The sequence below is a fragment of the Heliconius melpomene genome, chromosome 8 (genome assembly GCF_056956725.1).
Source record: "Heliconius melpomene rosina isolate 202511_hmr_F chromosome 8, ASM5695672v1, whole genome shotgun sequence".
Taxonomy (NCBI): domain Eukaryota; kingdom Metazoa; phylum Arthropoda; class Insecta; order Lepidoptera; family Nymphalidae; genus Heliconius; species Heliconius melpomene.
The window spans coordinates 4910297-4929655 of NC_140396.1; the positions used below are offsets into that span (position 1 = coordinate 4910297).

At 35.9% G+C, this 19359-nt stretch overlaps 1 protein-coding gene across 2 annotated transcripts; it reads right to left on the reverse strand.

The window, feature by feature from the left end:
- Positions 1–1245: 1245 nt before the first annotated feature.
- LOC146536803 (proteasome activator complex subunit 4B-like) lies at positions 1246–19279 on the reverse strand. Of its 2 annotated transcripts, XM_085189545.1 has the most exons (24): positions 18797–19279; positions 17585–17725; positions 17392–17508; positions 16692–16820; positions 16230–16274; positions 15744–15954; positions 15428–15581; positions 14669–14846; positions 13110–14534; positions 12452–12626; positions 11734–12015; positions 11207–11469; positions 9838–10083; positions 9325–9569; positions 8920–9047; positions 8134–8322; positions 7530–7725; positions 6684–6877; positions 5656–5774; positions 5029–5162; positions 4562–4761; positions 3786–3930; positions 2979–3349; positions 1246–2636 (listed from the first exon to the last, which is right to left on the reverse strand). In XM_085189545.1, exons 1-24 carry the CDS (start codon positions 19024–19026, stop codon positions 2262–2264), a joined length of 5892 nt encoding a protein of 1963 aa, XP_085045671.1. In that variant the 5' UTR covers positions 19027–19279; the 3' UTR covers positions 1246–2261. The 2 variants fall into 2 exon arrangements, with proteins under 2 accessions (XP_085045671.1, XP_085045672.1); XM_085189546.1 differs by lacking the exon at positions 16692–16820 and having other exon boundaries at positions 18797–19278.
- Between the last annotated feature and the right edge of the window lie 80 nt (positions 19280–19359).

The window sequence follows — 19359 nt, forward strand, 5'->3', positions numbered from 1 at the left end:
CTCAAGGAAATGAAATATTTATTTTAGTTAATATTTCGTCATCGAGTCGAGCCATAAGCGCGGCGTTGAGTTCCGCTACTCAACACGCAATGCTTTCATAAGTCGGTGGAAAGAGGGGAATGAAGTGTCTTAACACTAGGTTCTTAAGTATGTTATACAGAATATCAGTGACATCCCTAGAAACAAATAAAAAAACCACCGTAAGAATAAATTAAAAAGACAATTGAAATAAATATAAACTTCTTTAAAATAATTCTAAAAGAAATTGAGATCCAAATTTAAATAAGAAATGGGTTTTTTAGCAAATAAAATACAAAATTATCATCATATTTATTATTTTGCTCTAAAAGTTAAAATATGATTCAATATACATTTTTTACAAAGCTTTAAATACACAGCAGATCTACTAAAATAAAACTTCTACCATACTTATTTTCATTCCATTACCTTGGGGGTTATTATCAAATGTGATATATTTTTAAATTTAATTCATAATTGAATATGAATATAGAATATATTAATATAATATTAATGTATTCTATATCATCAATTATATAATAATTACAAACTATTATATAATGAAAGAGATGGATAAAAAAATAAATTTCAATATAAATTACACATAACCGTAAACAATAACTAGTTGTGAGGTAATAGTATCACCTGTTACTCTGTTAAAAGTAAACTAAAAATATCATAAAATGCTATTATAAAAAATATAAAACCTCTTTTTCTATTGTCATCACCTATAGAAGCATGAGATGTGAATATATGGAACTAAGACCTCGAGTTATTATGGATTAAAAATTATAATATATATCTACTTCTGATTATACATATTATTTAGTAATCAAAATTAATTTCGAACAAATATTTTTCTATAGCTTAGTGCTGTATTCTACTGTATCTAGCAGGGTAGGCAGAAGGAACCTATTGATACTCAATCACAGTACCCCACTTTACGCTCTGTTTGTCGGGACACTACGTATTGAGTGGCCGAGTTCAACACTGCGCTTTTCTCCTGTTACTAATGAGGATAATAATTTATTCCTTCGAGTGGGAATCGAATCTACAACCGTCGCGACACATCCACAGCGTCCTCGTCACATCCTCATACAACATCTTAAAGTTAAAAGTAGTATATTTAATGTCAAAATAAAATATTAGACATTACCTTCAGATATTTTTTTTCATAATCAAATTATATTGTGCTAAAATAAATATATAAATCATTAAATATTTGTAAGTTTCACGCTGTATCCCGCATTTAGCGAGGTAGGTAGAGGGAACTTAGCGTTAATATACTCGGTTTCCCACTTGTCGCCGAATTTTGAACTGAGGCACGGAACTCAACGCTGCGCTTTGCCTCGATACTAGAACAAAGAAAAAAATAGAAGAGCAAGAATAGTAAATATTACATTTCCTCGAGTGGGAATCGAACCCACAACCTTCTTCTTCTTCTCGCAATTACATTCACAAGCGTGTGTCGTAAAATCCAATTATATTCTAGTACCTAGTACACCGCTCCTATACACCGGCAATTGCATTTGTTATACAAGAATTTTCCGAAAAAAAAAAAGAAACCTAATTGTCCTTCTCTTTACCATATTAAAAGATTACCACTTACCAACACCCAATACTCAGTCACACAATATACTCTCAAAATTAAACGCCGTAGATAATACGGAGTGGAAGCATCTGCACTCCTTTCACGGGAGCAGCATTTAGAGATAAATATTTCAAACCCCAACCAGAAAAAAGATAATCAAGAGTTTAGATGTAAGATTTTTATCCATACTGATTCTCAAATATCGAACGCATTGCCTGTTGAGTGGCGGACCTTAACGCCGCATGGTCAACTTTGTTAAAGACATATCCCGTTAGCGGCATCTTCAAAAAAAAATTGCCATACCAACTATTTTCCATATTGTAATACCGCTATCAATAACCAACACTCATTTCCTGACATAAATATATGTTTTCTCAAAAACCGAATGCCATAGATTTAACAAATTAAGCACAATAAGATGGAAGTGAGGTATGCTGATTTTTGTGATCAATTTTATCTCAGAAATTTCACTTTATAAGCATAGTTAAAAAACCTAGCGCCATTCCGTAGCGCCTTTACCATATTGAAATACCACTTTACCGCTAACCAACACCCGACTCACTGCCAGAATATGTTCACTAAAAAAATATTTAAGACAATTCGAGCCATAGATACTCTAGAAGTCTAGAACCAAATGCCATAGACTCAAAAATTAAGCACAGTAAGACGGCGGTGAGGTGAGGTCAGCCAGTAAGTCAAGTTCCTCTTCTGTGAGCTTATCCCTATGCCGGAGCCAATCATCTTGATGTGTTCTCCGAAAGTCAGCAAGTGCAGCCCTAATAGTAGCTGGTATAGGGTCTGGGGCGCTAGTATGGCGAGCAAGTTCCGCCAAAACGGAACCCAACCGCGGCCCTAGGCTATATGGTCTGGACGCCATGTATGCACACAGACCAAGTACTCCGCAATGCCTTTCCACTAAGTCTTTTGATCTGCAACTCTTCATGAGGGATTTTATGGTTATCTCCTCATCTGGTAGGGCGTTGCAGTGCATCAATCCTGTTAGTAATTTGGCTGCTGCTTTCCGTACCTGTCAATAGAAATAATAAAAAGCATATTACATTGAAAGTAGGTTTAAAAACAATATTAACATTTGTAACAGATAAATAAATTATTATATTTTATTGGCTTGACACTGTATCTCTTGTATAACAAGGTAAAAAGAGTTAACCCAGTATTAAGTCATTCCATTGTACATGCACCGCCAAATTTCCTAGACATAGCGTGTTAAGAGGGGGTACTCAAGTGCTTCCGTGTTTCTTACCAGAGCGAGAAATAAAAGCAATTGATGCCTCCGAATCGAACCTACAACCGCCACATATATAGCCAGTCACTTCAATTAATATACAAATAATGAAAAAATAATAACTACCTCAACCCTCGAATCCCTCATAAGTTTAAACGCGAACCGTTCAGCACGGACCGCCCAATCAGCTCTGTCACACAACATAGGCAATCCATAAAACAGGAACGGCTGAGCAAAGTCCAAACAAGCGAGACGAGCCCACCAAGACTTGGTAAGTGCTAGGGTCTCCAACGCTGCGAGGGCAGCATCAAAATCCTCATGAGAATGATGCACTAGGGACAGGCTAGCGAGGAAGCCGCCAGCTGCTCGAGGAAGTTCCTCGTGAGGTTGTGGTGGACCTCTTGATGCGAGGGCACAAGCTGTGCTTAGCAAGGCGTATTGTACTCCAGTCTTACTGTTTACGCCGCGGACTATCACGCCCATGCAGCCGCGGAGCACTGAAAGCGAATTTAGTTATTAGATTTTTGTGGGTTTTTTTTTGCTATATCCTGTATAAAGTGGGATAGGTAGGATCGGTAGGGAAATTTTCAAGACATTGAGTATCGGCTGCAGCATTACAGGTTAAAGCGTGAAGTCAGAAAATATATATCATCTTATAAATTTTTAGTCTTATTTCACAATATGGATAATATTTTACAAAACGGTAAAAAAAAATTACGTTGCGGGACGCGAACCCATGCCTTTTGGAAATCGTCTAAGCGTTCTTAATGTTATACGTTCCTATCAAGCAATCTGGAAATTTTTAAACCCCGTTACAAATTATACTACGGTCGTACGTAGATGTACGTTTGTATAATTGGGCTGTAATAGTATAAGTAAAAGCGGGCGACGCCGTGTGAGTCTCTAGTATTATATAATATTATAAAAACAAACCAGTGGTAAGCAAGTTGACAGCACGCGCGTGTTGGTGATGGGCGGGGGCATCGCCGTCCAACCGCAAAGCGTTCTCCAACTGCTCTACCAACTGCTTGTCTACGCTGGACTCGCAATCTTGTACCACCGTCGAGTTACTTGAAGCCTTTAAAGAAATAATTAAGAACACTACATTACATAAGTCGTCAGCTTAGAGTAGCACCTGCTACCTACAAGCAAGGCTGCTAGCTATCTCTTCTGAGAGTCTGTTTAATAGGCATTAAGCAGACTCTCAGGAGAGATAAAAAACATTTAAAAAAAACTGTGGAGGTACGTTAATATATTACCAGATGGATTTTACAATTCTGAAATTGATATGTATTCTCTATTATATAAAATTAAATAAACGTTAAAATAAAAGAAAAGTTACATAATTTTCAATATTTTTTAAACTTTTCAATGCTATAAAAATGTACAAGTACATAAAGATAAACGGATTTAACAGGTTTACAATTTATGCTGAACGTGTTACATTACCGCACAATCAGGGCCTTGCTCAGCCAGCTGTTGCGTGATATATCCTACACTAAATCAGATTCGTAAACAATAATAAGAAGATTTGTGAAACATTTTTCACCATAAAGCAATGAAAATATTAAATAATTATTAGAGAAAATTGAACTCACAACCGTCGCGTTTACAGTCACAGGCTAGTATTAGAAAGCCCTTACACAAACTCAATTTGGAACTAAAATGAAGGCTTCCCCTGGAAAATATATTTAGATATGAAAACTGACCTGATGACAATGGCTCGGCCGTTGATCCAAATCATCAACCGGTGTCAACGATGCCATGGGAACCGATTCGCTCGCTGATGCCGAAGCCGATGCAGACACTGACGGCGATGATGTCACAGATGATGACGTCGACGCTGACACCGAAGCTGATGACGCTGAGACTGACGCTAGTGGTAATGTTGATGGCGCGGTTTTTATTACTAAAATGTAATGGTGATTAAATTATAATTGATTTGATTATAATATTTGTTCTGAAAAAAGAATAAAATAAAAAAATCATTCGTAATAATCCGTAAAAATTACTATTATATTATATCTGTTAAGATCATAGCTTCGACAAGAGAAATAGAATGTCTCTCAAATTGGACGGTGTGTGGAGAACGGAGTGTCATAATAGGCTTCCACTGCTTATCCTACTATACGGGGTATACAGCATAATGCTAAAAAAATAATAAGCCAAGAAATACCTATATCGCCGTTTTCATCGTACAAAGCAGCGAGCCGAGGTTTCACCGACGCTAAGAACTGTTTTAGTTGAGGTACAGTGCTAGGACCACCTCCGGGAAAAGTGATTTCCATATCGAATATTGTCATTAGTAAGCTGTGAAAAAATATTATTGTTTACAAAATATAAATTAGGCGTAGGGCGTTGTGGATTCGATTCCTACTCGGGGGAATAAGATAATTAATATTTCCATTTCCTTGCTCTGGTCACAAGGCATAACACGGCGTTTAGTTCCGCCATTCAACACTCAAAAACTTAATAATTCATGTTGTATTATCGTGGTGCAATGGGATAGCTAACTCTAAACACGTTAGTTGTTGTTTCGATCCATGCTTGGGGGAAAAATTATATTTAAAATGCTTTCATTTCACTTTTAACACTTAATGTCTTGTGAAATTTTAGTGGAAATTGGTCGGTGGTGTCTTAACATTAGGTTCCCACTCTCTATCCAGCTCTCCGGGAATAAGTTTGAAGCTGCTTTTGCTATACTTTTTTGACATTACTTTAATTCGTAAGTTGATTAATTAAAAGTTTCATCTAATTCCTGCAAATATTATTATGTTATTATTAAACTTAATTTCACATTTACCTGCCGACGCTCTCGCGCACATTCTGGTAGGGATGCTCTAAGAAGTTGGCGTCATCTAAACGTTTTAGCACTTCAGCAGCAAGCGGAGCGGCGCGCCATGACATCGATCCTATTGTGCCCTGCGAAGTAATTACAATTGTTGTACAAACTAACAAAATGTTAATATAACTTAATAAAAATATATTTCTATCGGTATACACAGTATCTGGCTTTAAACGCGCTTGTGGTTTTGATTTGCATTTGCATATTTATATTGGGAAAGCACTATTTTGATTTCCTTCTTCAGGTAACAATGCACCTCCACCAGCACCCCCTCAATTTCTACGTCCGTGTATGTATTTTTGATGGTGAAGAATCAATCAACAACCAGAGAGTTTTTGTCAGCACCACTTTAAATGAAACCACAATTTTAGCTACTTTTTAAAAGCCTAATACAATTTAAGAAAAAATCGCAAGAATTAAAAAGTGATTTATATAAACAAAATAAATAATAAAATTATCGTTAAAAATAAAACGATATTTGACAAGAACGACTCACGCAGACATAAGCCTATCAAAAGGAGACCGCCTCACACGCCTCATTCCAAAATCGAGTCTTAAATATTGGCGGCAAAGTTCAAAGTTGTTTAACCTTTTGTAGTATGTGTTTATGTTATTGGTATCTAAGCGTTCTAAGCTACTGCGTCACACGAAATAGAGGTATGGATAAACATTGTGAAATGAAAAAAAAATCTCACGTCTAACTGTTGAGGTATCTTGATTAATTTCTTTACGTAGGATTTATGGTAAAATATTTTACCCTAAATGCTGTTCCCGTAAAAGGAGCGCTGACGCTTCCACCTGTATAATAAGATTCAAGATGCCAATAAATAATGGTTACTGGTTTTTTGTTTTTCTTTAATATTCATTGGTGTTTATCGCGAAATTTATAATTTGATTTACAATTTATGTGCGTGTGTACTGCTCGCGAGGTCAGGTCTAAGTCAATCAGTCGCCCGTCGTCCCCGCGTCCCCGACGTGCACAGTACCTGCAGCGCGTACAGTCGCGCACAGAGCACGAAGGAAGCCTTGGTGTCCAGGGCGGCGCCGGCGCTGCAGGGCGCGCACAGCGCCACTACGCGTTGCAACACGGCGCGCCCACGGGTGGGCTCCAGCTTGTCCACGCCCGTCGCCACGCTCGTACCCCAGTCCTCCATCGTCTCAGGCATCACTGATGTAAGACCTGTGCGTGTATATATAAGTATAAATTTATTACGTCGTTATAATATATGGTTGCAATAAATCTGTTGTCAAATGGACCAAAGTAACTTTATTGTAATTTTAAATCTTAGAGAGAAAATAATAATCAACTGCTATAGCTACAAATGGAGAATACAATACTCATACACATGTAGGGAACATTTCTTATTCAAAATTAATATTATTACATTTACTAGAATCATCCGCACGCAGCGCATTGGAAAAATTCAAACCTGTTCCGAGTTTTTTGCTATGCGTGTCGTAGGCTGCTAGCCAAGAGCGCCACGTTAAAAGAGTCGGCTAGAATCGCTTGCTACGTTCACTTGTGTATCCATTGCTCTCTTAGCTTGCATTAAATTTTCAACCTTAACTTCTTTTGATTTTACGTGTTAGTTTAGCTTATATTTTCTTTTGGTATTTATTTAAATTTCTTTATTTCCTTCTGTGAGTGTTAAATTATTTTCTCTTCACGTATCTGGTACGTTAAATAAATTTGGACAATTTCTCCACAAAAATTGGGATCTTTAATTTTACTCATTTAGTGTAAATTAATTATTAGATAATATTAAATAGCGGTATCACATATTAACCGCTATACATACACACATACCAACTTCAATAACCTCCATACCCACCAACTTCAATAACATCCATAGCCGCGCGCTGCAGCGTTAGCGCACGTTCCCGCGGCCAGTACCGGGGCGCGCGCAGTGCAGCGGTCGCCACTTCAGCGGCAAAGCGCTGCGGCGCTTCCTGCCCTAATCCGGCGCAACGTAACGCGTGCTCGAGCAGAGGTTTGGCTACACGCTCACCGAAGTGTGTGAATGCCATCTATTTACAGAAAAAATCATCAATAAAATAAATTAATTTATTGTGTTGTTTTCTTTAATTTACACTGTATTTTGCATATAGCAGAATGGGCAGAGGAAACCTAAGCCCAACTCTCACTTAACTCTGAGATCGATCTTGAGATTTCGTAATCTATGAATAAAAACGGCATCTCTCTTAAGAATTAATTGTATTATATTTCCATTACAAACAAGAGAAAAACAAGCATTAAATGTTAAGGGCAGTTTGCCAAAATAAAATAGTAAAGCAGTTTCGGATTAGGGTGCACACAAAAGCACAGAGAAACAGACAAAAATAAAAAAAACGTTATTTTGGGTTTTATTACATTGATAAATGTCCCGAAGAATACATTTTCATTTATATTTTTGATATTTAACTACAAATAATTACTCTGAACATTCCAAATCGTATGCCACTAAACTTGTCCTTCCCCTTCTTCTCCTCTACAGTGAGGAAAGCAACGAGCTTATCAATATTAGCTTTGTCGCTAAAGAACTCATACAAATAACGCTCGCCTTCTTCCATTTCTTCGGGAGGCGTATCTATTGAGTATATTTGTTCACGTATTGGAGCTGCTACCTAAAAAATTATGAGATTAAAATAACTATACGTCATCAATTAATAAATTCTACGTCTGAACTGTAGACGAATGTTGATAATTTTTTAAAAGCTTTAACTTGCAATGTATGTATGTGTGTTCGAGTGAAATCATTGAGCTCAATTTTGAAGTAGATATCTTCAACCGATTGAGCTGAAATTTTGTATACACGTTTAGTTTGACAATGCACGATAAAATATATGATGTCATTCTAAATCTAATATGGCGGACCTTACAAGATGGGGAAATAGTTATTTTTAATGTACTTCTACAATATGAGTATCAAATGAAAGGGCTTGCCGGGAATAATTAGAAAAATAATGTGACATCTAGTGTGAAAAACCTAGCCAATGGTAACTAAAAAGTAAAAAAATAAATTAAAAGCAAAAAATCTTTTTTAGAAAAACTTTTATTTAAACGAGTTAAAAAGGAGAAAACTATTTTTTTGCTTTTAAATTTTAACTATCAACACATAACCTCATTATACACAATTTATATGATCATAAAAGCTTGTTAATGCTAATAATAAAATAATGCGAAACAATATGAAAGAGTTTAATGTTATAAACTATGCATACCTTGATTTTCTTGGGCCACGAGTAAAAGCCGTGCCCGTAATGCCGTAACCATGGTTTATCCCATTCCTCATCAGTTTTTATTTCTCTATCTTTAGACCACATTGCCCATTCAAGATCTTTTCTAAATCCTTAAAAGTAAAAACGTGAATCTAAAAAAAAACTAGTAAGCACAAAATAAATAATGTATGTTTTGAACTTCACGCTATAGCCTTTATACAGTAGGGTAGGCAGAAGGAATCACCTCTTTTCGAGACATTACATCCACAGTGATCGAGGAAATGAAAAAATATCATTTCTCCGAATAAGAATCGAACCTACAACCGTTTACATAGCATAGCAACACAATATTAAAAATAAAACATTTTCACATGATTTCAAAAACATGTATACATAGGTATATGTTACCTGGTATATGTTTATCTGGTTTGGAAACACCACAAACTTCATATGGATCAACTTCAATTTTCTTCAGTTTATTCTTTCTTTGTTTCAAAGCGTATAGCGTCAAACGCACAGCGGTGCGTCTCACTGCTATATCATCGTGGATTAGTGATCGGACGATAAGACGGACCGCCTTCGCCGGGTATGGGGTTTGAATCAGGGGACAGTATGTTAGCATTTGCATTGCTAGTTCTAGACGACGCCATTGGCTGAAATTATTGGGAGCAAATTTTGCTGTTAAATATGTTAATCAATATTTTAAGAGGTACCGTTAAACAGGTGTTTTTATTGTGTGTTTATACTATTAAAATATAAAAAACATTGTCATCGCGATCATCAACGCGATTAATCCGGTTAAACATTTTCATTTAAAATATATAATAATCGAGGAAATTAAAAAAAATTTAGAAAGCCTAACTTCATGATGGCCATGACTACTTGGCTGTACTGTAATTTTAATAAAAATAGAAAACTCACCCATTACAATTCTCGGCTATATTGACCAGTTCATCAATAACTTCATTGTAAACTCGTTCTGCTTTATCAGATATAGCATTTTCTCTTTCAACCGCTTTATTTAATAGCTGTATGAAGTTAGCATTATTTATTTGTTTTTCATTTAGAAGTTTTTTGGCGGCTTCTACCGCGCTACTGCTTATAGTGAGACGTGTATTTACTACTGGGAAATGGCGGTGAAGAGACTCGCTAAACGCTTGTTCTAATCTGTAAAATAATTTAGAAGTTTTTGGAATTATACCTCTTATTATTTGTAGTATGGTTACGGTGACATATTGTTTGTTATATTGATCGACATTTTATAGCAAACTAACAAGTGTAAACTTAATAATTAACTTGTGGAATGTTGCCATTATGGTGGAGTTGAAAGCATCTGACGGATAATTATCGTTTTAAGATTCAGGTTTAATTTTCGAAAATGTTTTTTAAAAAAAAAGACCTCGAAATCGTTGGTAAAGTACATCTGTGCCTTCTATCAACTAGTGTATAATATGTTCAACATAATATAGTTCAACATAGGTATAGCGCGCACTAGTGATTTTTGTCACCGTGACTGTTGCGTCACTGTCACCGTGTACATTATTAATTGGGTGACTTTTTGTCCGCGGAGGCCGGCAACACGCCGGTGACGCAACTGTCACCGCGTCCATAAATTTGTATGCCCGTGCGCGCATTAGCAACTAAATGTCACCTCCCTCTTGCAGTTTCCATACTAGTCGTCTTCCGCATAAACATGAAACAGCAGCGCGTTGCATTGCAGCACCGAATTTTTATTTCAAGAATGGCGTCAAGTTCATCACCAAGGCAAAACGTGTGTTTTCATGAAGATAAAATAGACAATGACAATACCGATTGACGAAATTGAGTTGAGGCCATTGCTCTATGACAAATGAAAAGTTGAAAGCCAATATTTTCTACATTTGCTTTTTTTTCTATTTCTTAATATAAGTGCACAGACAACCATCTCTTTGAGATCCATTTTATCAAATGTATATATGTCCATTTTATCGCAAGTGCGCGCAGTGGCGAAAAGTATGGTGACATATCAGTGACAAAAAAATTATTGTCACCGTGACAAAAGTCACCAGTGCGCGCTAAGCCTTATAGTAATTTTTAATTTAAACAATTTTTAGCTTCACGCTGTAACCCGCACATAACATGGTAGGTAGCGGGAATTTGGGATCCTAGTGTTAAGACACTCCGTTCTCATTAAGACTCTTCCGTTCCTCATTTTCCACCGAATTCTGGAGGCATTGCAAGTTGAGTACCGGAACTCAATCCCGCAATGTTCGTTTTAATATTATCGTAAAATAAAATACAACATTTATACCTATGTATACTAGGCTTCTCACTAGATGGTGCTTTCAGCATCGCTGGCCACAAAGCACGGACGACTTCCCAATCTTGCTTAGCTATTAGGGGTCCATTTTTAGGGCCAAGCATAATAAATAGGGCTCCCTTATGTTTTGCGTGCCATTCGTCCCCTTCTCCCCCATTATTTAGAAGTTCTACCAAACGGGGAACTAACGCTCGGTAGGAATATGGATAGTGGCTTAACATCCAGTAAAGACGGATTTGGGCTAGAAGACGCACCTGAAATTTTAGTTGAGTTAAAATTGTTGTGTAAATCACTAAATTATATGATATTTTACAATTGAAAGGTGATTTTTATTTATAAGGACTTTTTATGTTAAGTTTGCCAAAGACCATGGAATGCTGTGAGAATTTTTTTATGTCAGTAAAATTAGTATACACAAATATTGGCTAATATCAGTTTATTATGTACATGCAATTTGGCTGTTTCAACTTCCACTCTAATATTACAACAAAATGAAAATAAAAAAAATTACTACTTACCGAACTATATGTATTAATAGAGAGTTCGTAAAGCGCGTGTAGCGCTTTAAGCGCAGAGGGGGTAATCCCCGCGTCGCACACTAAGTCAAATCTTGACTCATCTTGTAATCTGGCGGCGTCTGCAACAAGCATACGAAGTCTTGCTGCTTTCCCGGGGTCTCCTCCCATCCCCACTCCCCCTCGACTGTCTAGTGCTCGTTCTAGGGCACTGTAGGAACGTATACGAACTTCTAGGCCGGGGCCTGTGCGATGACCTTTCATGACTACGACCCGTTCCCATACCTTGAAAGTTTAATAAAGATGAAGAGTTTGTCTAGTTAAAAGAGTTAATCTAAGGGACTACAGATTTGAATTGAATAAACCTCTGTGTGCTGAATAGTCCCTTTCACGATGTTAATCATTTGTATGTAACTCATTGTACTTGCAACCTCTTATACTTAGAATGTGTCATATATATATGACACGTTCTAATTCTAATTTCCATTTCACCATGGAGGCAAAATTGTAAATGTAAACTTAACTGTAAACTTGACGGTTGTTGGTTCAGCAATGAATTATTTAATATTTTTTCACTCTGGTAACAAGGCAAAGCTCGTCGTCGAGTTCCACCCCTCAACGGGCGGACAATGGGGAACAAGATGTCTTAACACCTTAAGGGTTCCTCTGCAAGCCCTGCTGTTACGGGATACAGCATGAAACTAAAAAAAACTACACCAACCTGAATAAGCATCTCCAATCCCCTCGTATCGTCAGATCTGTCTGTGAGCATTCGTTTCTGTACTTCTAGCAACAAACGCGTGAGAGCCACTCTCATATTCTCTCCATCTAAAGTAACTGTATGAGGGACTCCACTCGTGAATGGCATACTCATCGCTGGTACTTGCGAATCTAAGCTAAAAGTATGAGAATTATTGATATTATGTTTATAAAATGTGAAAGTGTTATTTAGATAATGATTTATATTATAATTTACGTATTTTCTCACATAGCAGGGGAGACTCGGCGCCTTGCTTGTTCGGCGAGCAGGAGAATTAAAATAGTTAAATTGAAGCCAGTCGTGACGCAAGGGCACAAAGTGTGTCTGTAAAACCGATTGGTTGTAGGTTTGATCCCTATTCGAAAAATGAAATATTTATATTTCCATTTCTTGGCTCTGGTGTCGAGGCAAAGGGCGGCGTTGAGTCACGCCACTCAATACGCAATGCCTCCAAGGTTCCCTCTGCCTACCCTGCTTTGTGCGGGATACAGCATGAAGATTTATTATTTTTAAATATAATTATTCTTCTTTTCGGAGAGCGAATCCACTATTATTACGACTTTTATTACTATCTCACGTTAGAAAAGACAAAAGCTAGAAACAACAGTAATACACTTACAGAGAAACCGGCGTTTCGTCCGGTTGCGGCAGGAAAGTATTGCAGGATAGCACCGCATTAATTATATGGAAACTTCTTAATCTCCTTTCCTTGCACATAGGCTTTTCCCCATTGAGCCACTGCTTCAACCTATTCACTTCATGTTTCAAATATCTATCTGATATCATTTGTGCGCATTCAGCCTCTTCAGCAGTTGGTATGTGCCATTTGAAGTTCGCCTCTTTCAATAAACAACCTCTACCCCATTCGCGAATAGGCAACCATTTCTCTGGAGCACTCCCATAGTCGTTCGGCGAACTCCTCCATTCCTTTAAATCTACATAAGACAAGGAATTCAATATGTGACTTAAAACTTCGCAAGCACGCACCAAAGCGTATCTGGTGTGTAGTTTTAAAATCCTATCTAATACGGGCAGTATTTTTGGAATATATTTGAGCAAAACTGTTCCATCGCACTCCACAACTTGCATAAGAAGAACTAAGCGGTATACAAGATCTCTGGGAGGGTTTTCTTCGCGTAATGCTTCGTCACTAGATATGAGCTCCTCCAAATCTTCGAGCAGTTTAGGCAAGAAAGCTGCTAACGTCGACTCTGGATCAATACGAGCGAAAACATGTAATAGCACACCAACCAAACTTCCGGACACGTTTGTTTCGAACGTTGTTTCTGTTGCGAAAGCTTTAAATTTCCGTAGCGCTTCTTTGAAAATTTTTGGCGAACACTGCACCAAGAGGGATGTTGACGCTGATTGTATGGCGGTTTCCATTACCGCGTCGGTCTTACTTCGGACCCAATCTGTGTCTTTGGTGTCTAAACGAGCTTGTTCCAAGACACTAGATTCAATGATTGTAAAGATCCTATCTAAATATATGAGAACAAAATCTTCAAATTGGGCGGTTGATTCACAGACTAACAATTCTTCCTCAGTTAGATCAGGCCAATGCTCGTGAGCCGAACTGCAGTCAATATATGGCACCATACTGCTAAAAATTAATATAAAATGCAGAGTGACTAATGTCTTCCGAAGGTCATTTGGATCGAGACCAGGCACTACAGCCATTAGTAGGGGGACGACATGAGTTGGTCCTTCAGGATAGTCAGCATCCGCTCCTCTAAGCAAAGGTCGAGCTACTGCTGCAACTGCCGCCATAGAAGAAGTTACCCTATGGGGTTCCGTCACGGAAGTTAACGCCGCTTGCAGTTTTTCTATTAACGGTGGTATAACTATAGCTGGTCGTAGAGTGGCTATGTGTTGTAAAGCTAAAGATATATCCAAAGCGCCACTTTTGCAGTACACGGCTTGGTATGAGGGCTCGAGGACAGTATTGACAAAATCTGTTATATCTTCATCTCTAAGCTTATAAAATTCAGGTGTTTGATTTTCCCAAGTGTTTTTATACTGTAATTCACGTTCACGACGAACTCTGGAATTTTTATACATGACCTCAAACAATCACACAGAACTAAAATATCTCAAAATATTAATATTAAAAGAAACATACCTATACATAAGAAATTAATTGTAAAAAAAATAACTTATAAAAATAAACTAAAATACCTATTAAGAAATTCTCTTGACAATTTTCTCAAAAAATCTCGCAGCTTATACGACCACCGACCCGTGTTCGCACTGTGCATATAACTTTCCATACCAGCAAGAAAAGATTTTAGATGCTTTAATACAACACCGTCAGGGTTTATTGTCCATGCAATCCATGTTGTTACATTCTTCATATCTGTTTGAAATAGAAAAGGAAAATAGAAGGAAATACTATGATTCTTTGAAGTTGTCGTGGCGCGATTGAGGGTTCTATTTTGTTAAGCTTCACACTGTATTTTACATATAACAGTTTTAACCTGGGAACCTAGAATCAAGATACTCCGTTCCCATTAAGCCACTTCCGTTTCCCACTTTACAACGAATTCTCGAGGCTTTACGTGTTAAGTGATGGAACTTAAAGCCGCGCTTTGCCTTAGACTAAGGAAATGAAAATATTAAATACTTCATTCCCCCAAGTGAGATTAGAAACTAAACGATCGTGTTTACAGTCGTAAGATTGTACCCCTGCGCAACGACGGCCTCAATCGGTTCCGGTTAAAAAATTAAATTTTCATTTCATCGCAATCGAGTTCTCGTTTGTTGAATTTCGTCACTGAGCTCACAAACTCTTCAAAATTTAACTAAAAGTATGGAACGGAGCATCCTAACAATAGTTTCCTTATATTTACACTGCTAATTGTGAAATACAGTGTGAAGCAAAAAAATATAATATACATGACCTTTATCAAATTTTACATACATATACTTATACCTTACCTAAAGAATGATTTCTTGAGAACTGCATATCTTTGTAGCTAACGGGTAAGTTTAGGGCATGTAGAAATCTTACAAACATTTTGGGTATGTGTGGTGTCCAATCAACAGCACCAGGATTCCTTTTAGCGAGGCCAGCAAAACAAATTAAAATATCCTAAAAAATTACATGCATTGCTATATTATAAAAAAATATATCAAAAGTTGTATTGAATAACTCTATTGTTTATTTTAATAAAGCAAATTTTTCGGGACTGATCATAAAAAAAGATATTTCCCTTTAATTTTTTTTTCTTTTTCTAATATTATTACTACTTACCGACATACCACCAGGGACATTATGGCATGTGTCCCAAAAAGTCATAAGCTGTTCAAACCATAACTCATGACCTTGGCTGGCATATTTAGGGGGAAGTCCCACTGGCAAGAAGGTCATCAAAGTGCTCAACATCTGAGGACTTGCCGACCATGGAAACAGCGTGGGAAGGAGTTCATCTAATATCTCTTGTGTTGCATGTGGTTCAAAATATCTAAAATATAATATTTCTGATTAGAAACAATCGAAGACGTCGCGGCGCAGCACTAGAAAGTTGGACTGTAAATGCGAAGATTGTGGCTTTGATTCTCACTGAAGCGTACAATTTAGTTTATTTTTTCGGTTTGAAAATTAAGCAGTGCGTGGGAAACGGAGTTTTTTAACATTAGATACCCTGTCTACCATGTTAAATGCAGAATACAGCGAGAGAAATTAAGGAAAAAATGTTCGTAATTAAGAAATGGCATTATCAATTTATATAAAACTTACGGTTTTGCGCATTTCACCATTGATGCATATGAGCCTTCTAAGGATCTGTAAGAAAAAAATATTGTGAAACAAACATATTTAGATAAAACTGATAAAGTATGTTACAAAACATGCAAACCCTGCCACCTACGGACCTAAATGCTCAGTGCCATAATGAAAAATATGATTGTAGTGTAAGAAGTTTATACCCTCTTGTAGTCTTAGACATCACGCTATATATACTATGTAATCAGACTATTTATCAAAATATTTTAAATATAAATTAATTAAAATATTGAATAAAAGTATTACCTAAATCAATGTTATATAAAAAGAATTTAGAAAAAACGTTCTATTTATTTGGATAAAATAAACCATCTTGACAATTGTATAAAAAAAGATGAAAGATGATCTAAAATGATATGTGAAACACCATCCACTGCCACCAAACATTTAAGCTTATAAATATTTAATATTTTTTACGTAGGAAGCTCATTGTCCCTTTCTCTTGCAAGTCCGAACAATTCAATTGCATCATCTAAACCACTTCCTGACAGAAACTTACGAATCATGTCCAACGCACTCACTCCTTGTTTTTCAGGAGATTTACGCCTAAACAAACATATAGTATTCATTTTATATTCGGAAAAGACTGCCTGTGAGCGCGACAGTTTGTAAGTTCGATTCACACTTACAAGCTGTCGAGAAATTGAAATATTTAATATTCCCATTTTCTTCGCTCTGGTGTCGAGACAGAGCGCAGCGTTGAGTTCCGCAACTCAACACGCAATGCTTCCACAAAGCTGCCAATGTATAATTTTAGGAGCATATAGAAGAAGATTATACTTTATTATATTACATTATTTATGTTATTGTAATCTACTGTATCTGCAGAGTATAATGTGTCATACAACTTTTAGTAACTTCCATTGAGCCATACAAGCAAAACCATAATTGAAAGCTAGCTTATTTATTTAAAATATTTTGCATATTAATTATAAACATAAAATTCTATATTTATACAATAAGAAATCACTACTTATTAAAATGTATTATAATAAAATAATTAGTTAATTTGGTTAACCATATAATTCAATAGTAAAAGCACTTAAAGAAATATAAAAAATGTTAACATACTTCAAATAACATAGTAATTAAGACATGATAACGGTATTTCACTTACGTGAGGTAGTGGTACATTCCAATGCTTGTTGCGCTTTTTTCAAATATTTTTTGACCAACCTCATATAAAGGGCGCCAAGGCAGAGTCAGCTCTTCAGGAGATATAAGGAATTTTTTTCTATAATATACAAGATAATAAATTGTCCATATAATTTAAAATAGGTAGATAGTAAAAGTTATAATAACTAACTTACTTTGTGAGCATAAGAAACATAGTAGCAAATTTATGGACCTTGCATGGTTCTAGGTCAGGTATAAGGACTAATTCATAGGCCAATTTTATAAATGCTATATGGTCCTCTTTTCCAAATTTTAAACCATAAATTGAAATGTATCTGAAATTACACAAAAGTAAACTTAGAGTTAAGACACTCTTTTCCTTTCACAGATGTCATGTTGAGGGCTAGGATATTAAAATAATTCATCTCTCTGAGTGCGAATCACACATACCCACAGACATGTGTTTCTGTGTTAAAACAGCATTGAAGCCAGTAAACTAATTCCTTTGTTAGTGAATAAATGTGTGATTTTTTTTTATAGTAAGTAATTTGTTTCATCATTTGACTAACATACACTAATTATGGATTTTAATTTTTATTTATGGCTAGCATATTACTATTTATTATTATTTATTCTCCTAAACATGAAAAAAATGAGACGGTAGAACATATTGAAGTATTAGATATGTAGAATTAATACAATACATATTATATCTCAATTCACAAACCAGCTATATGAATTTTACATGAGATACTGAAAATGTTAAGTTATTTTTTGCAAATCACTTGTTGCAAAAAAAATTGATGATTATCCTAAATATATAGTTAAATATTAATCTAATTTTCTCTATTTCTTATGCAGATATGAGTTAGCTGTTTTGTAAAGTGGGAACCAATATTCAAATTACTGATCTCAAAGTATTCAAGTCTAAACAAAGATATATTTAAGACATTATTAAGGAATAGCAAATTTAAAAAAAAAACATTTTTATTATGTTCTTTGGTGTCACTATCAATTTTATGATAGCAAATGTAAGTTATGTTAATTATTGCAAACAATAAAATAAGCAGCATAACAATAATAAAAGCAATTGATCTAAGTAATTAAAACTATGTAATAATAAATTCCAATGCCAAGTGTCTCGGTCAGGGAGTTCTGGGTTACAGCCAGATATTTTAGGTAGAGGAGATGTTGCCAAAGGTTAGTAAATGGACGCCAATACAATTATGTTCAATGAATTTAGCAGACTGATCAGATAAGGAATAAAAAATCTTTATAATAATGAATCGTGTTTTGTAATAAAATAATTTACGAAATATGAAAACTATTATAAAAATATTTAGCATACTTAAGAAAAGTAAATTATGATACGATAATTTTCGTATTTGATATATAAAAATAATTACTTCATCAGTCTGGACGACCAAACTCCGCAGGCAGGTTTCATTTCTCGTAGCATCACTGCCTTTGCTAAATTAGTCTTCACCTGGTCCAAAAATTTATTAGACTCATCATCTAATTGATCGGCATAAGGTAACAGGTGATTGGTAAGTATTTCTTTTTGAGGCTTGAACCCCAGAGCGCTTATTCTCTCTGGGGTCGAAACGAAGGCCTCGTACTCATCGTCTTGAATCATTTTGGCGATTTTTCACAATTCACATGAAATGGTAATGGTCTTCTTTATTTTATTTACTAAAACTAACTACAACACATGTCACTGTTCACTTTTTAAGAATCACTATTGTACCGTCCTCGGTCACCAATAAAGAAAACAACATTGAATTTACACAAGTCATTGGAATAATTCAACATGTAAAAAATTTACGAATAAATGGAAGGATTACGCGTTCCATTTCACGATTTTTACGTTGATTTGACTGACGTACTTTTTACATATTGCGATGTCATGTCAGTTGAATCGCCAAGAAGGCCAACTCATTGTCACTTAACGTTTCATTCTACGGGTATC